General features: G+C 43.4%; 1 protein-coding gene across 1 annotated transcript; it reads left to right on the top strand.

The window, feature by feature from the left end:
* Positions 1-226: 226 nt before the first annotated feature.
* On the top strand, positions 227-2135 carry LOC144767338 (uncharacterized). Its single transcript, XM_078650821.1, has 4 exons — positions 227-356; positions 441-1035; positions 1204-1629; positions 1962-2135. Exons 1-4 carry the CDS (start codon positions 227-229, stop codon positions 2074-2076), a joined length of 1266 nt encoding a protein of 421 aa, XP_078506947.1. The 3' UTR covers positions 2077-2135.
* Positions 2136-18402: the final 16267 nt, after the last annotated feature.

The following is an 18402-nucleotide window of genomic DNA, read 5'->3' as shown; positions in this document are numbered from 1 at the left end:
AGAAGGAAGATTGATCTTCACTCATAAATATGCAAAACCATTCCGCAATCTAAAGACATTTGATAAATAAAGAAATAAATAAACCACCTACAAAGAAGCTTTACTTGCAACAATAATAATATATATAGTTAGAGAGTCTTGTATTTCATTGTGAAATCTGAAACAACCATCCAAAATACCACACACATACATGGAATGTGAAAATAACACAAGTGCTCTATCAGCCATGTTAGCTCCTCAGGAAACGCAGTCATGGGATGCAGACAAATATAAACCTGACCCAGAGACACTAACCAAGAAAGAAAAATCATTCAAAAGCAGCAAGAGCTTTAGTTTGTCATCGTTACTAAAGAACCATCAGCAAACTCACAAAGGAAAAGCAACGTGCAATTGCAATGAATGTGTGAAGAACTTTAATCAGTTAACACTCCTAAAAGATAATCAGCGAACTCACACAGGGGAAAAACCATACCATTGCAGTGAATGTGTGAAGAGCTTCAGTCGGTTATCACACCTCAACATACATCAGCGAACGCACACTGGGGGAAAACCATACCATTGCAATGAATGTGGAAGTAGTTTTAGTGATTCCTCAAATCTCAGGATTCATCAGCGAACACACACAGGGGAAAAATCATACCATTGCAGTGAATGTGTGAAGAGCTTCAGTCGGTTATCACACCTCAACATACATCAGCGAACGCACACTGGGGAAAAACCATACCATTGCAATGAATGTGGAAGTAGTTTTAGTGATTCCTCAAATCTCAGGATTCATCAGCGAACACACACAGGGGAAAAACCATACCATTGCAATGAATGTGGGAAGGCATTCAGTCAGTTATCAAATCTTCAAAGACATCAGCAAACACACTCAGGAGAAAAACCATACCATTGTACTGAATGTGTGAAGAACTTCTGTCGGTTATCACACCTACAAAGCCATCAGCGAACACACACTGGGGAAAAACCATACCATTGCAATGAATGTGTGAAGAGCTTCAGTTATTTATCACAACTCCAAGTTCATCAGCGAACACACACTGGGGAAAAACCATACCATTGCAATGAATATGTGAAGAGCTTCTGTCGGTTATCACACCTACAAAGCAATCAGCAAACACATACTGGGGAAAAACCATACCATTGCTGTGAATGTCTGAAGATATTCAGTCAGTTATCAATTCTTCAAAGTCATCAGCAAACACACACAGGGGAAAAACCATACCATTGCACTGAATGTGTGAAGAGCTTCTGGCGGTTATCACACCTACAAAGCCATCAGCGAACACATACTGGGGAAAAACCATACCATTGCACTGAATGTGTGAAGAGCTTCTGTCGGTTATCACACCTACAAAGACATCAGCGAACACATACTGGGGAAAAACCATACCATTGCAGTGAATGTGGAAGTAGTTTTAGTGATTCCTCAAATCTCAGGATTCATCAGCGAACACATACTGGGGAAAAACCATACCATTGCACTGAATGTGTGAAGAGCTTCAGTCGGTTATCAGAACTCCAAACACATCAGCGAACACACACTGGGGAAAAACCATACCATTGCAATAAATGTGTAAAGAGATTCATTGATGTATCAAATCTTCGAAGACATCAACGAACACACAGGAAAAAAAACATAGCATTGCAGTAAATGTGTGAAGAGCTTCAGTCAGTTATTGGCCTACAAAAACATAAACGAACACACACTGGGGAAAAAACATACCATTGCAATGAATGTGGAAGTAGTTTTAGTGATTCCTCAAATCTCAGAAGTCATCAGCGAACACAGACCGGGGAAAAGCCATTACAGCGCCGTGAATGTATGAAGAGCATTAGTCTGTTATCAATTCTGCAGAGACATCAGCGAACACACACAGGGTATAAACCATCTGATTGCAATGAATGTGGAAATAGTTTAGTCGTTCCTCAAAATTTAAGAATAATCAGCGAACACTCACTGGGGAAAAAACTTTCAAGTGTAGTGAGTGTGTTAAGTGCTTTAGTCAATTATCAGAAATACAAAGACATCAACAAACACACACAGGTGATAAACCCCTACCACTTCAGTGAATGTGGAAGTATTTTTAGTTTTTACTCAGCATTAAGGAACCCTCAGCATACACACACAGGTGAAAACTCTACCACTGCAGTGAATGAGGAAGTAGTTTTAGTGCCCCTTCAACATTAGGAAATCTCCAGTGAACCCAGTTAGGGGAAATGCCATTCAAGTGCACCACACAAACACAAACAGGAGAGAAACCATACCATTGTAGTGGATGTGGAAGTGTTTGACGGAAGGGTTTTCAGCTAACTACAGGGATTAGTGATAACACCTATAAACACAACACACATGAATAAGTTTACCAAGCACAGACTGGAGAATATTTCTGATTTTGGTGTTTGGACATTTTGTGCAATAACTGGTTCAATGACAGGTGCAAGAGAACAACGCCCAAGGGCACAAGAAGTCAAAGTAGGAAATTGTGACATGTAACTCTGAGAGTTAATGCTTGCAGCGCACAACATTTACCTCCGAAGCACTGAGTTGGGATACATGATGCTAATTTCACTCATCACATGCATCTGTTAATGCACCCACCATAGTGGCACTTCCCCAGAGATGTCCAAAATCAAGCTGGACCCTTGAGAAATTTGCTGGCTCACCACTGACTGTAAGTGATTCATGGCCAGATTCATTTGATATGAATATATTTTAGACCTTTCATATTTACAGAGAATCAACCAACCAACTCCTAACTGGTCAAAGGACAGAATCCGTGCATGATGACGAAAGTAATGATCCCAGAGAGAGCTGACGAAAAGTTTAGTTCTTAATACGTTTCTAAAAGCTTGACAGTTAAGTAAAGAATCTTGAACAGTAAAGAATTCCAGCTCTTACAGTCCAGAACTATCGACTCCCTACTTTACATTTCTTGAACCTTGTCTCTGGAACAAAAAATGGATTTAGAAGTAAAGGAACACAAAAGATATAGATTTTTGACACAAATGATATTAAGGTTTGTTTTTACAAGTAAAAAGAAACTCTTGTTTTATAAACTGCAAGTGAATGAATGGACATAAAAAGTATGTGGTGCCTCGTGCGCAAGCAGTGAAACTTTGTGATGCAGTTGGGACGTCCTCCGACCACAAATAAGATAGACCGTAGCGTTCTGAATCATCTGTAATGTGCTTCTGTGTTGCTGGAGCTGCCAAATAAACAGTGTTCTCATGGCCCAGCCTTGCTTAGAGGAAGGAGTTCACTGATATAATATGCACATCAGAAGAAAGGATACATCTTCAGTAGCCAAAGATAGTAGAAATAAGTGCTTTCCACTGAGTTCATTTTAACAAATGGTAGTGTCTAGGATGCTCTTCCTGCTGCCGACCATCATCATCATCACCACACAGCCACTCAGGAACAGGAACGAGACTGCTCTTCAGCACACCCATCCTTATACATAACACACTACAGGGGTTTGCTCCAGGGCCAAACACACTTTACTTTCACGTTATCAGCAACACGTTCTAAACTGAACAAGTGGTTTGTATGGCCATTAGTGGAATAAGAAATTTGAAACCCAATACTTTAGAAATCTGCATTAATGATACATAACCAAACATTCAAAAAGCACCTATGTATGGACATCCAAAAAGCCTTTAAAATCCACACTACAGACGTGTGTACCAGGATCAAACTCAGTTTACTTTGAAATTAACATGAACGAAATTATGATACAGCAAGAACAATCATGAGGCTATGAAATGTACACAATGATAACTAGATTTTACATATTAATATGAAATGTATGTAATAAAACAACAAATGTATTTGAATTCATGGTATTAGCCTGCTGATTGTATAGGAGATCTTAAATGTGATTTATTCCCTAAATTATAAAAGCACCTAAAGTTTGCTGAGTGACTGCCATGTTTATTACGGGTGCCCAGCAGACTTTTTTGTTTTACTCCTAAAGTGAGAGTTTGCTTTTGCTTTTTGTAAAATCAATAAATTCTGTACTTGATACACTGAGAGCTTTTACAAGGGAGTCTGGGTAATTTTTTCCTAGTTTTTTTCTGTTTCAGACAGCCATAATGTTCCTGAGGAGAAGCAAGTAGGTCAGAATGTCTACCATAAGTAGGACAAATGGTCTAATGTACGTACACCAACGGCCCCAGCTATGTCGGTCATTGTTGTGAGGGTTCCTGAGGTTCTGACCTCAATTCAAACAGAGGGGAATAACCAACTTCCAAAATTCTCCAATTTATTTTTATAATTCATTCTTCCTTAGACAACTTTGTTGGAAGTTTGCAACATTGTGTCCGATGTTGTGCAAAACCAGTGTGCCGTCCGCCAAGGCTCTACTGTTGCATTAAATGTTGTATAAAAGCAGACATGGCTTAGTAGTTCGGACTGGACTGTTCCCATGAGGCACAGGGTCAGAGCTGATTGGCATATAGCCAGTGTCTAACCCAGGGTGGTGTGGAGTGCAAAAAAACGATGGATTTAGGCCTAGATCCTTGTACTGGGGTGAATGTATGACATTGTTCTTTATTCTGTCCATCAACTGTGTTTTTTGCGTATAAAAGCAGTGTGCCCTCCTCCGTGGCTGTGCTGTTGAATCATATTATGTGTAGAAGTAGTGTACAGCCTTCTTCGTCTGCATAAAGACGTATGTAAACTATAAGGTTGCTGCCGACTGCGGCATCATAGTGACCACCTTCTACCTGAGATCCTATTGGTTTGCTGCTGGCTGCGGTGTTATAGTGTCCACCTTCTACCTGAGATCCTATCTGTTTACTGCCGACTGCAGAGCCACCTGGGATCCTATCTATTTTCTGCTGGCTGCTGTCACTATTGTAGCAAATATATTAAGCTACCTAGCGTCTTCTTGTAAGTCGTACAGAATGGTGAACACACGTAGATCGACCATTGTATACACCACACTTTGTTGATGGGAAAACTGTGGAGGAGCATCTAGTAATTTGCCTATTAAAAAATTAGACCTCCTTTGCCGAAATATCAAATGTTATGATATGGTAACATTCCCTAAATACACTCAGTTGACTATCTTTAAATTTGTGGATAGTGGTTTGCCTCCCTTTTATATGTATTGTGCCTCACTAATTAGTTCTGTGATGCAGTGGTTCACAACCTGTGATCCTAGGGACCTACACAGTGGGTCTGCAAACGTTTTTACAAAATTAAATATTATTAAAATTAATGAATACAAATTAATAAAGTAGGTTTGAATGAAGAAGCAAAACTGAAAATTGTGAACCTTTTTCAATATTTGATTGTGAATTAAACAAAAGATTTCAATATTTGAGATCGTGTTTCATGTATTCATGTGTCTATATTTTTGAGTATTGTCAAAAAATAGCTTAAGCCGAAGGTCCCGGCATCCAATAATTACTGGATTACAGTAATGAATTCATGGGGGGCTTCAGAATTGAAAAGATTAAGAACCGCTGCTCGAATGTATTGTGTCTTTAACATTTGAATCTTAAAACAGGCTATTTAGGAAAATGAAAGAAACAGTCTGCGAGAGCCAGTGACCCTGCATGTACTTCAACCAGCCCAGCCAGTATGACCCTACCGTCTTGTTTCAAACAGTAATACATCTACTGTTAGAGCCTTAAAAGAGGTTATAAAGTATTTTTCGGGAGTGCATTTTGTTTTATTTACATGCTTCACAATGTAAGGTTCAGTTTTCAGAGAACATTTAATCTATAACATTCTGAAAGCACATATATTTCATTCCAACAATCTTCAATCACAAAACTACAAATACATATATTACCTAAACATTGTTTACATGATTATATGGTTATTACAGACAATATTAGTTTTCCAAATAGATAACTAGACACACAACTGTTGTAAACTCCCAACACGTTATCCTGTCTGTGTTTGGTCGGTATGCGGCATGTCATTATCTTTCGGGGAACTCATGACTGTTTCAATGTATCCAAACAATAACTTTGCTACCACACAAGGCGACACAAGTATGCTACCAGCTCTATGATATCTGCCTTACAAGGTCTGACAGTGAATGTGAAAAATATATATGTTGTCTTGTTTTACATATTTTTATCATGCTGGTTCATAGCAGTTACGTCTCGGATTAATGGGAAGTCCCCCAATGTAGAGTAAAATTCAGTGGTTAACACTCATGAATTCTATGTCAGGACCGGAGGCTTCTGATTATGCTTCTCAATCTTTACTAGAAGCTCACAGCAGCCAATGAAAATGCTTGCTTTTCATTCCAATAAAACGTTAAACTGCATATCCCATCATGCTTTACACATAACCACGCCCCCTTAGTCCATAAGAGGCCTTAGCCTGCCGCCATCTTCCTCTTTCTTTGCTGCTCACAGAGCTAAGTACACCTTGTTTACTCCCTCTGTGATACTTCTGCCCATGTTATGTGTAGTTGTTGTTGATTGACACTGTACATATTGCTTATATGACACTGTACATATTGCTTATTGCTTGCACTGTGTTTATTGGGCATGCGGAGGTTGTTACCTCTTTAGGGGGAGTAGCGGTGCTTGGCGGAGCACCTTCGTGCCCGTCGTTTTGTTCGATTCCTCAGGTGGCTTGAGCGCGCTTCTTAGGCGCGAGGGTAGCTCGGTCGTTGACCGGAGGCAGACGGAGGCCTGGGTGCTTGTTTATTGAGCCTGTGGAGCCCGGTGATCCCCCGTATTGTTGCGCGCTTAGCGCATGCGCAGACGGCTTCCCTAATCGCCGCTGACGCGTCTGCAGGCCGGGTGGCTCTCGGCAGCGACGTGCGCCCCAAAGCGCGCTGAATTGGGCTATTTTTCAGTAGGATTCAGTCGCGCTTGGGCTGCACGTCGCGGCGCGAACCCGTTTTCGTATTTCAATCGTGTTTTCAACGTCGGAGTGTTAGGAAGGATCCCTCTGCCTTAACGATCGCCTGGTGAGGTGGTAAAATACAAAATAAGGCCAATTAGAGCGCGCACACGCTCAAGGTATTGCAGTGGCCTGGGTCTCTGGCCCGCTTGACTACAGCTTTGCTGAGGGGGTTGAAGGTAGTAGAAGTTTGTGTGCTTGGTGGGCTGACCCCCCCCCCCCGACCCTCCTTGTACCTGGTGTGTATAAACTCAACCTTGAAAGGATTACAAGTGCATCAGAATGTCTGAAGAGCAGTTTCATGAAGGGTACTATGAGGAGGAGGAATTTGGGAACAGGCAGTCGGCTGCCTTGGAGGACAACCTTGTCAGTGCTTTGGACGCTTCGGTCCAGTCCTCTGTTAACAGGGCAATGGAAACTACTGTTCCTCAGACGGTGCACCAGGCACTGGCCACAGCCCTTCGTCCTATCCGACGACAACTAGAGGGTTTTGCCAAAAGACATGGCTTTACCAAACCCCAGAAGAAGAAAGGTGATGCATCCACCTCGGGTCCTTAAGGGGACTCTGCCACTTGGCCTCACATGCAGGCTCTAGCTACCCTGCCGGACACGGCGGACCATTCTTACGCAGGGGCCAAGGCCACAGCTAAACGCAGGGTCCATGACACAGACACGGACACGGATACTGGCACGAACACCGACACAGACACCGACACCTCAGAGGATCGCAACCCTCCAAAGAAGGCAAAGGCGGCGCAACCCAAGAGCCTCGCGCCGGATGATACGCCTTTCACCTTTGATCCACTGGAAATTGTACATCCCAGATCGCAAGATTGGATGCCGCCTGCAGCGGTCACAGCTTATATTCACGACAATTTGCGTAAGTCCTTCCCTAGGGAAGTGAGAAACCGTCTGCGCTCAGAGTGCCCTAGACCTGAAATCCCAAATCAGGTGGCGTAAACTCCGGAGATTGACCCTAACCTTCTCACCTTTCTGAAGAAGTTCACCAAGGACCCGAAGAGGGGACTTGATAGGGCATGGAAGGGGTGTCAGGACAAAATGTTGGATGCCATCGGCCCCTTGGCAAAGATCCTAGAAATGGCCTTTGTGGCCAAGGAGACCTCTGTCATCATGAATCCAGACGTGCTAGCTGGATGGGCCCAGAGAGCCATATGTTTTTTGGGCAACGCAAACTGCGCCGTCTCTGCAGAGAGAAGAAAATCTTTGCTTATGAAGATGGATTCGAATCTAACGGAGCTCGCTGACGCGGAACCGGGACCCCTTGCAGAAGGTCTTCTTTTTGGGGACAAGTTCGTCAAGGACGTCTCCAAATATGTCGGTACCTTTACGGCATTGGACAAGGCCTAGTCGGGCATCAAGCGCGCCCTCAGCCAGGGTGTTTTTCACAGGGCCGGACGAGGCGGGGGTCGCTCGTCAGGCCGAGGAGGTCCTCCTGGCCCCCACAGAGGCGACTTCGGAAGGGGCAGGAATGATTTTGACTCAACACGAGGAGGAACATTCTACCCCTCCCGTAGGAGGTTCAACAAAAACAGATATCAAACCGGAGATGGCCGAGGGAAGTTCAAGCACCAGCAGAGCTCAGGTGAGACTTTCAGATACTTCCCTTCTTCCTCTGGGGGGTCGGACTCAGCACTGCCTGGGGCGGTGGGAGGACCTTACACAGGACGCTTGGGTCTTGCAGACAGTTCAGGGTTTTCACCTGGAGTTTTACTCACGTCCTATTCAGGCAAACGTACCCCCAATTCTCCATTTTTCCCAACTAGAGGCCAGTTTTATAGACGAAGAGATAGCGGCCTTGCTGCAGAAGCGCGCGATTGCACCAAGTATGCGCTGCCCTCACGGTTTCTGCAGCAACATATTTGTAATCCAGAAAAAAGGGGGTGGAAACAGACTGGTGTTAAATCTCAGGGACTTCAATCAATTCCTGACGTACAACCATTTCAAGATGGAAGGCATCCATCTTTTAACGGATCTACTGCAGGTGGGAGATTGGATGGTCCGGCTGGACCTGAAAGACACGTATCTGTCTATTCCGATTTTTCCCCCGCACCGCAGGTTTCTTCAGTTCCAATGGAGAGGCCGATGGTACGAATATTTGGTTCTGCCTTTCGGGCTCTCCTCGGCTCCTTGGTGTTTCACCAAGGTGATGAAGCCGGTAGTGGCGTACCTTCGGGAACGAGGTATTCGTCTCATTATATACCTCGACGACATTCTGATAGTGGACCAGTGTCGACAGAATCTCTTACGACACCTCCAACTGACCACGACTATCTTACAAGATCTGGGTTTTGTTATAAACACCAAGAAGTCGGTCATGGTTCCTTCACAGGTTATAGATTTTCTAGGTTTCACGGTAAATTCGGTGATGGCCCAATTGTGCCTTCCGAAGGACAAACTCCGGGATCTGAAGAAGGAGATCCGGAAACTGCTGAGCAGTCAGTCTGTCTCCTTGAGAGCGTTGGCGAGAATGGTAGGAATTCTGGCGTCTTCAGTCCAAGCGATTTTCCCGGGCCCGCTGCACTACAGGGCCCTGCAACAGTTGAAGATCAGACACCTGCAGAAGGGTCTCTCGTATTCGGACAGCATTCCCCTCACGCAAGAGGTGAGGTCGGAGTTGCAGTGGTGGTTGGGACATGTCGACGCTTGGAATGGTCGAGCGATCTTCGGTTCCCTTCCGGAAGTCACGATAGAGTCCGACGCCAGCCGTTGGGGCTGGGGCGCGCGCTGTGGAGACATCTCCACGGGAGGACGATGGTCCCCGGAGGAACTTTCTCTCCATATCAATTGTCTGGAACTACTGGCGGGGTCGTTCGCGGTGAGAACATTGTCCCCGCAGCAGACGTCCTGTTGTATCCTCCTGCGTCTGGACAATATTTCGGCAGTGAGGTACATCAACACATTGGGAGGCACGAGGTCGTCCATGCTTGTGCAAATAGCCAAAGACTTTTGGCATTATTGCCTCCGCAACCAGATCTCGGTCATTGCGGAATATCTCCCGGGCCAGTCCAATCAGGTAGCGGACTGGAACTCGAGGTACCTCCGGGACTTCAGCGATTGGAAGTTGCTCCCGAGGATGTTTGTGTGGCTGGAGAGCATTTGGGGTCCGTTCGAGACGGACTTGTTTGCATCGAGGCTGACCTACCAGATCCCTCGATTCTTCAGTTGGAGACCGGATCCGTTGGCTCAGGCGACGGACGCCTTTCTCCAGGACTGGTCAGTGGGGGTTCATTATGCGTTTCCCCCCTTCCTGCTGATCCCAAGGGCAATGTCACAAGTGATCAGACAGAACGCGGAAGTGGTCATGGTGACACCTTGGTGGACGTCCCAATCTTGGTTCCCCAAGCTGATGCAGTGGAGCTGCGACTTACCCAGACTCCTCCCGGAGTCGACAATGCTGTTGCTGGGCCCTCATCAGGAGAAACATCCATTGATCATGGAGGGCAGGCTCCGGGCTGATGTCCTGGAGGCTTTCAGGCAACAGTGGCAAGTGCCAGGGATTTCGAGCAGGGCTGCAGATTTCATCAAGCAAGCCTGGGCTCCTTCCACGAGGAAGCGGTACTCCTCGGCCTGGAAAGGCTGGGTGGGTTGGTGCGTGGAACGACATTTGGATCCCGTGGGGGCCGGCTTACCCCATGTGCTAAACTTCCTGACGGATAAGGCGTCACAGGGTCTGGCCTATCGGTCGGTCAACAATTTCAGGTCGGCCATCTCAGCGGGCCATGTTCAGCTGGATGGGAGACCAATTGGTATGCACCCGGTCGTGTGCAAATTGTTGAAGGGTATTAGGGTTGAGAATCCCCCTAAACCTAAGTATTCTGGCTTGTGGGATGTTAAGCGAGTTTTAGACATGTTTGACAAATGGCCTGCTAACAAGGACCTTTCCAGGAAACAGCTTTCAGCCAAACTGGCCATGTTGCTTTGCCTTTCAGCGTGCAGGAGATCGTCGGACGTTCGAGCACTGGACATAACAGGTAGAGTATTTACTCCGGAAGGAGTTTCTTTTCAGATTTTTAGGCGTACTAAAACATTGTCTACACATGTATCTTATAATGCATTTCAGGAGAATGAGAAATTATGTGTCGTTCAATGTCTAAAGACTTATGAGGAATGTACGGCGGCAGTTAGGCCTCAGGGCTGTTCGCAGCTTTTGATAGCCTTACAAAAGCCGTTCAAAGCTGTGGCTGCGGCCACCATTGCCAGATGGCTTCGCTTTGTGATGGAAGAAGCTGGCATTGACATCACCATGTTTGGTGCGCACTCTGTCAGGGGTGCTATGGCATCGAAATCGTTCATGTTGGGATCCAACATCCATGATATCATGCAATGTGCTGATTGGTCGTCGGAATCGACCTTCAAAACGTATTATTATAAGCCGGTGGGGGATATTACCTCTGTTGTTTTCAATAAGCGTTAAACGTGCATAATCAGAAGCCTCCGGTCCTGACATAGAATCACAAATTTGCTAGCATTCGCGACAAGAATTTGCAATTCTATTAAGGACACGGAGGCGAGGATTATCCCACCCGGCATTGTATATGACATTATAAAATGCTTGCCTACCCAGATGGTTACGGTGGTTACGGTCTCTTATCCTTTCTTTCAGGTTCTGATAAAAAAGGTGACTGAGCCTCGAAGAATGCCAAGATGGTTCGCCTGAGGTTGTTTCATCTTCCCGTTGGAAGAGTTCTGGAGTTTACAAAGTTCGGTTGGAGCTGTTCGCCGCAAGAAAGAGGAAGATGGCGGCAGGCTAAGGCCTCTTATGGACTAAGGGGGCGTGGTTATGTGTAAAGCATGATGGGATATGCAGTTTAACGTTTTATTGGAATGAAAAGCAAGCATTTTCATTGGCTGCTGTGAGCTTCTAGTAAAGATTGAGAAGCATAATCCTCGCCTCCGTGTCCTTAATAGAATTGCAAATTCTTGTCGCGAATGCTAGCAAATTTGTGATTGAGCACTGAATTAGAGAGATCTTCATCCCGGGTTATGGCAAGAGCTCCTGCCAGACGACTGCAGCCTCCGGTCCTATGCTGAGAGCCAATCAGAGAGGAGCAGAGTTAAGCCCAGCTGATGTGTGTTTTCCTTCCTAGGGAACACTCTTTCTCAACTTCAGTCTTATAGTCACAGCTTCTCCAATGTGAGCAGGTATGCAGTTTGCTGAGTCCCAAGAAACTCTACTGGCAAGTTAGCTATGCCAAACTCTCGTAGTGTAGCACATAGAAGTAGTCTTCCAGTTGCTAAGCTCCTATGAACATTCTACTCTTGTTACAAATGTTCATATTATTCATGCTGCTAGTAACATACATGAGTGCTGTTCTAATTATATTCTGTGTGGTTATTACTCGTGTACTAAGCAACAGGCTTAGACAGTCGAAATAAACACTTTAAAACATATATAGTGTCTTTTCTTAGTACAGTACTTGTGAGTGCTCTGCTAAAGAACAAAATTGGGTTCGAATTACCACTGCCTCCCTGAACTCTTCACAGAACTGTTAGTAACCAAGAAAGCACAGACACCACACCGGCACGTATGCCCAATGAGGTTGTATGGGGGTTCAATAACTTGAAATTCTGTTTAAGTTTAAGCAATGGAGCACTGAACTTCGGCCAGGCACCCATGGGTGGGAAAGCCAAAGCCTATTCAGCTTGGCCAGAGCCCTAGTTTATGCAACACAACAATATTGTTTACATGATTATTGGGTTATCATAAACAATATTTTCTATCCAAAAAAAGACAGATAGACGAACAGTTATCATATGTTTTACTTTGCTTCACATAACATTTTATAATTAAGATGTCAATTATCACTCAAAAAGAGAACATGAAAACCATTCAAGATATCAAAACAATTGTTAATGAGAATAACATCGCAAATATATAGTATACATTCATAGTACATTTCTACACGATTATATTGATCACTTAAATGATATTCTTTTAAACCTGTGCACATTTCATTTAATTATTTTCTCAGTACAATATGACACTAAAGGTTATTTCACAGGATTTGTCTCTGGTAAATAAATAACCATTCATATTTAATATTTCTCCATAAAGCAATTGACTTAAACAATAATATATTTTGCTCGATCCCTAAACATCCACTAACTCTGTAGAGTAGAGATACTAGTTCTATTAAACGGAACAGTTTCCTTTTGTTAATTTATCTCATTAAAAAAAGAGGTCTTTGAATCTTAAAAATGGTTTCCTTCTCCTAACTTCTAGTAAAAAAATATTAACTCTGCTAAAAGAGAAATCCTAACAAGGGGATATTTCCTATACCTGTTTCTTATAGGTTAATTTAATTGACAATACTTGTGCTGAATCAATGTAAGATTGTGTATCATTAATCATTGCAAAATGTCTCAACCTACGATTAGTGTAGATAAGTATACCTTTAATTAATGTACACATATATTGTCAGGATAACGTCCTCGGTCTTCCGACAAACACATAATTATTATCAAGTCTTTATTTCTGAACAACAAGGACCGCATTATGACTATAAATCACAGGGGTGGAGGAGTAATGCTGTATTTAATAGGGTTGAGGCTTTGGTGGGGTATTATGTATACCAACTCTGTATCCTACATTGTAGGAAGAGAGAAAACCAGCGTGACAGGGAGGAGGCCTGGAAGCAGCTGTAGTACTAAAGGTGCTGCAAAAGGCAACTGAGTTTGAGAGAGTGGACTGATAGCAAAGGATCCCTTGGACCCGAAGCCAAGTGTTTCTTAGTAGGCATGTATTTCCTGTGCTTGACACCTTAGCTTGGCTTTCGCCCCTAAGGAAGGGCAGTCTCTAAGGACTGTGCTTTCTGTGGCTCTGTTCTCCTATGGTAAAAGGCCAAAGTAGTAACAGCTCAGTCAGTACGTGTCCATGCAAGAGTACGGACTCAGAGGAGACAGGAAAGCACAGGTTCGGAGCTATGACTGACCATCCAAAAAGCCCCATTCGGCCTGGTCCGGAGAGCACCCCATTGTGGCAACCATTAATTGTCAACAAAGAGCCACGCGCACTTTCGACAGACTGCCTGCTAAAGGGACTATTAGTCCCAGGAGAACTGTTTGTCTGCTGATGGAGGAGGAGGGGCCACATCTTCTACACGCTATATAGTGTCGGACTCTCAAATGCAGCGCTGGACGCCACACCACTGCAGCTGCCTGGTAAAGGGACTATAAATCCAAGGAGACCTGTTGTCTGCTGGGGCAGGAGGAGGGACCGCATCTTCAACGTTTGTATCACCTGGTATAATTCAGTCACAGCGTTACATCCAGTGACTGGCTCCTGCAGCACGGACGCCAAACGCACGTCTTCATTTAGCCCGTAACTGTTAGGTTAGCTGAGAGGCTGCTCTGCCTCTCCCTATATGCACCCAGCTGCACAAAGTAACTTCACAGCTGGGAGCCCCTAAAGCAATTGTGAAAGTGACACAGCTCAGAGCTCTGCAGTCATGGCCTGTCTGCACAACAAGTTGAGTTCTTTTCAGTTTCATAAAGCTGGCTCAGGCCCGCTCACCGTAGGAGTCTCTAACTAATGCTTTTACTTATATTTCAGGTTCTTTGCAGCAGTAAGGTCAGTTAAAATGATGAAAGGAAAAGATAATGAAAGAACAGATTGCAATACTTTGTGAGCTTTTGAAAATATATTGAGTCCGTTAAACAAACGTAAGTTATCGTATAGCAGCCAATGAAACCATATATCAGTTTATGAAAACCACTTTTATTACGCAACACTGTTGTCTAAAAAGTGTGCAAACATCAACCGATTTCACGAAAAACTAAACCAAATAGTACAGTTTGGAAAAAAGCGCTCTGACGTGTCAAGCACTGGCTGCGTCATAGCTCTTTATTTTCTTACGTCAGGTTGGTAGTATGGGTGTGGGGGTAAGATGTATCTTTATAAGTCTAGTTAGCTGTGTATGTATATATATTTAAAAGTAAAAATCTGTTGCAATTAAAGTCTATAAAAATATATTATATGAAAATTGTTTTTAAATGGTTGACAGAACTGTATGCGTCCGGGATGTGCATCTGTTAGTGACATACATTCACAGGGAGAGTTTATAGTGTAAGTGTGATTGAAATTAAGAAATAAACAAAGCATGTTGAGAAAAGTATTTAAAGAATGTGGTCTGGATGTGCATCTGTTAAGGGCATAGTTACAAGGCAAGTTTAAAATATATATGTGAATGTCATTAAAAGAAAACTATTAAATTAAGTTTTAAAAAGAGAAAAAAAGCCTCTGCTAACGAAATACATTCACATAGAGTATCCCTGTGAGGCTAAAAGTGTTTATAAGCAGACGTCAAGGTAGCAGGGAAAAGTAGATCCCACAACCCAAACAGTGGAAGGACACACAAGTACCATGGCATGCTTGAGGGAAGGTTGAAATTAACGGAAGTCAACATGGCAGAATGCGCTGACTAATGAACAGAAACATACATATCGACAGACCTGATTCTGGTGGGATACTCATGATTTTTCTAAGTAAAAAATGCCTTTATTTTATGTGTCACAAATACCCTACTAAAAGCCCAGCAGTAAGCCCACCTGCAGGTTCGTCACTGGATGTAACGCTGTGACTAAATTATAACAGGTGATACAAATGTAGAACATGGGAGGAAACATAGAGCAAACATTTCACTGAGGATAAATGGGACAATGTGGTGTCTTGCGTAATGCATCCTTCTAGTTGCCTGGTTCCATGGTAACAGGATGATGCATTGCTGCGAGATTCTAGAATTGGTTGGAAGTTAGTTGAAGGGAGAAACTGACATGGAGAAGATGTACCTGCTTGTTATCCAATAAAGACTTCTTTTATTCATACACCTTGATTACGACATCTTTACATTTTGGGGACTTAGGATGGGATACGAAGATAACAAGCAGATGAATTAAGAACCCACGTGGACTGGCAATTTTTAATCATAATTATTTTACATGGACACATTTACCTTCATTCGTTCATTCGTCTTCTCTAGTCAAGGAATTTAAGAAACCTTCTTTTCAAATTTTAAACCGCGTTGAAGTCAGAACTCCTAGCATTGATTTCCTCAAGTAATTAGGAACGTTTAAATTGTGCGTTGGAGTGCTTAAAACATAACAGACTTACAAGCGAAGCGTTTAATATGAGAAGCGCATGGAATTTGGATTGCGTCTGATTTTTAATGAATATATCTGACATAATATACAGTGAACCTCGTGTAGCTTTTGATTTTTAAACGGAAATTTCTGTGGATAAGTCGGATATTTGAGCAATAATCTGTTGAACATTCCTGAATGAAACGTGGAGAGCAAAAAGAGCTGGTTGGTGCTGCATTACGAACCTTATGATCGAAAAAAGGATTAAGTGGTTCTTTTCATTTCTTCCGATATATCTGGAATAGTGTGCAGTATTTAATTTAAAGTGTCACTTTTAACATCCTTGAATGAATCTTGGAGCATGGTAAATGAAGTGGATGCTGCTTTAATTAAAACCTGGTGATCGAGATAAGGATCCAACGGGTCATTTACAACTGTACCTGTACAGTGTTCGTTTACTTGGTGCCTTCTTAAAATGGAGCGAGTGTTCTCTTGCTGGGCTCCGCGCTGAGAACGCCGTGGACCCAACTCCATCCCCGAACTGTGACGTCTCTGACATGGAGAAGATGTACCTGCTTGTTATCCAATAAAGACTACTTTTATTCATACACCTTGATTACGACATCTTTACAGACAAGCTACGGGGCTATTCACAACTGGTCTCAAGAAATGCCACGTTCAAATGCTAATTTTTTATCTGTCTGCATCAGAAGTGTCTTTGGCCGTGCCAGTGACGTCGGGTGACTCTGGTCAGTGGTGACAGAGATAGTGTCACTCGTAGTCATTGAAATGTCTCTTATAATTACACTGATATTATGAAAATGTCACACATAGCAACCTGAAACCTTGGTAGCTATGTATGGATAGTCTTTTAAAAGTAAATAACAGATGTGGCACAAGGTTATATGAAGACGGATGAATGCTGGCTCGCTCTCGGGTACTTACTTCTACAACTGAACACTGGCGCTGCTGCAACAGGCGGACCCCCTGCATGGCCAGCCTGCAACAACTCTTCGTGTACTCCAGGGCCTGTGATGCAACCAACACCAACCCTGCATGATTCATGGTCATGAGCCACTGTACACACACTGATGGTGACAGCACTCACTTTAACACAACCGGAAGGGGGAAGAGGTGACATCCCTACTCCGACCTCCCCAATTTATGACTGCAACACACACAAAGGAGTGGGACCGTGGATAATAAAAGGTGGCACGTGCTCAGGTGGAGAAAAAACTGCCCTCACTCACAAAATTGTAACATGCTTCATCATTGGGCTTGCTTACTAACACCCCTGCGCAGACCAACGCCTGGGGTAGAGCAAAGGGAAGGGGAAAGCAATACAAACAATACAAATTTGGGAACACTGAAGAAAAGAGCAGCTAGGGAAAGTTAAAAGTAGTTTGGATGTGTACACACTCGAAACTTTATTCCTGGGTCGTATGGCTTGTTTTTAAAACATGAAATATGGTGATGACAGGAGAAGATTAAGATTCCTTCACCCCTCCTTACTGCCAAAGCGTCAACATGTTTCTGGCATTTAAATCGTGCCCACAGTGTCGGGTCACTCCGGCATTCATCAGGACCCTCCAGTTCCCAAAATGTAGTACCCTCTGATCCAGGCTTAGGTATCTATTGAATGCATTACTTCCAACATGGGGTTCCCTATTTCACACACACTTCGTAATCTGTGGGAAAAGCACACGGAGGGGAGAGAATTATTACTAGATTTCATTTGATCCTCCGCAAAGTATCAGGGAGTGGAAAATCCAAACCCCTGGGTGCTTCTTCCCTCTTTGCACCACATCCACGCACCACCTCAAATCTCACAGTACCCTACTGGAATAATATTTCAAGCATCGCGTCCAAATCGGTCTAAACATTCATCATGGAACAGTGTCCACACAACATAACACTCAGGAAACACTTTTACCATCACCAAAATCCATTTCAATCAAATGCACCCACTAAGGCTGAGCAAGAAAATCTTACTCACTGAGTTTCACCAAGTGAATCGCTAGAATTAGCGAGGGGTTGGGAGGGACCCTCTATAGTCAAACTCTATAAGGAGATAAAACATATAAATAATGGTGTTATAAATAGGCGTGATTATTTGATATGTTTAAATGGGGGAAATCAATAAATCTGGAAGCAACTCGTAGTGCCATTTGACACAGTTCTAAGGGTCATGACTCAGGAAAAAATGCCTAAATTAGAGTGGAAATGCTCCATTTCACAATATAAATGTGTATACCACCACACATAAATTAAAGTAAGCGATCACTTGTAAACTTGTCGGTATAACTGCACACCCAGTATAAATGTGGAAAATAAATCAATTCGGAAGCAACTCATAGTGTAATTTCACACAGTCGTAAGGGTCATGACGCTGAAAAAAGACCTAGATTACATTGGAAATGCTC

Source organism: Lissotriton helveticus, chromosome 1_1, assembly GCF_964261635.1.
Source record: "Lissotriton helveticus chromosome 1_1, aLisHel1.1, whole genome shotgun sequence".
NCBI lineage: Eukaryota > Metazoa > Chordata > Amphibia > Caudata > Salamandridae > Lissotriton > Lissotriton helveticus.
This window is presented reverse-complemented; position numbering and strand designations above follow the sequence as displayed.

What these genes read in the sequence shown, in the direction of transcription:
- LOC144767338 (XM_078650821.1), top strand. Translation starts at nt 227, where the DNA reads ATGTTAGCTCCTCAGGAAACGCAGTCATGGGATGCAGACAAATATAAA. An exon ending in CAACTCCAAGTTCATCAGCG is followed by an intron (nt 1,036 to 1,203) that starts AACACACACTGG and finishes AAGTCATCAGCA; the next exon opens with AACACACACAGGGGAAAAAC. An exon ending in CGAAGACATCAACGAACACA is followed by an intron (nt 1,630 to 1,961) that starts CAGGAAAAAAAA and finishes TCAGCGAACACT; the next exon opens with CACTGGGGAAAAAACTTTCA.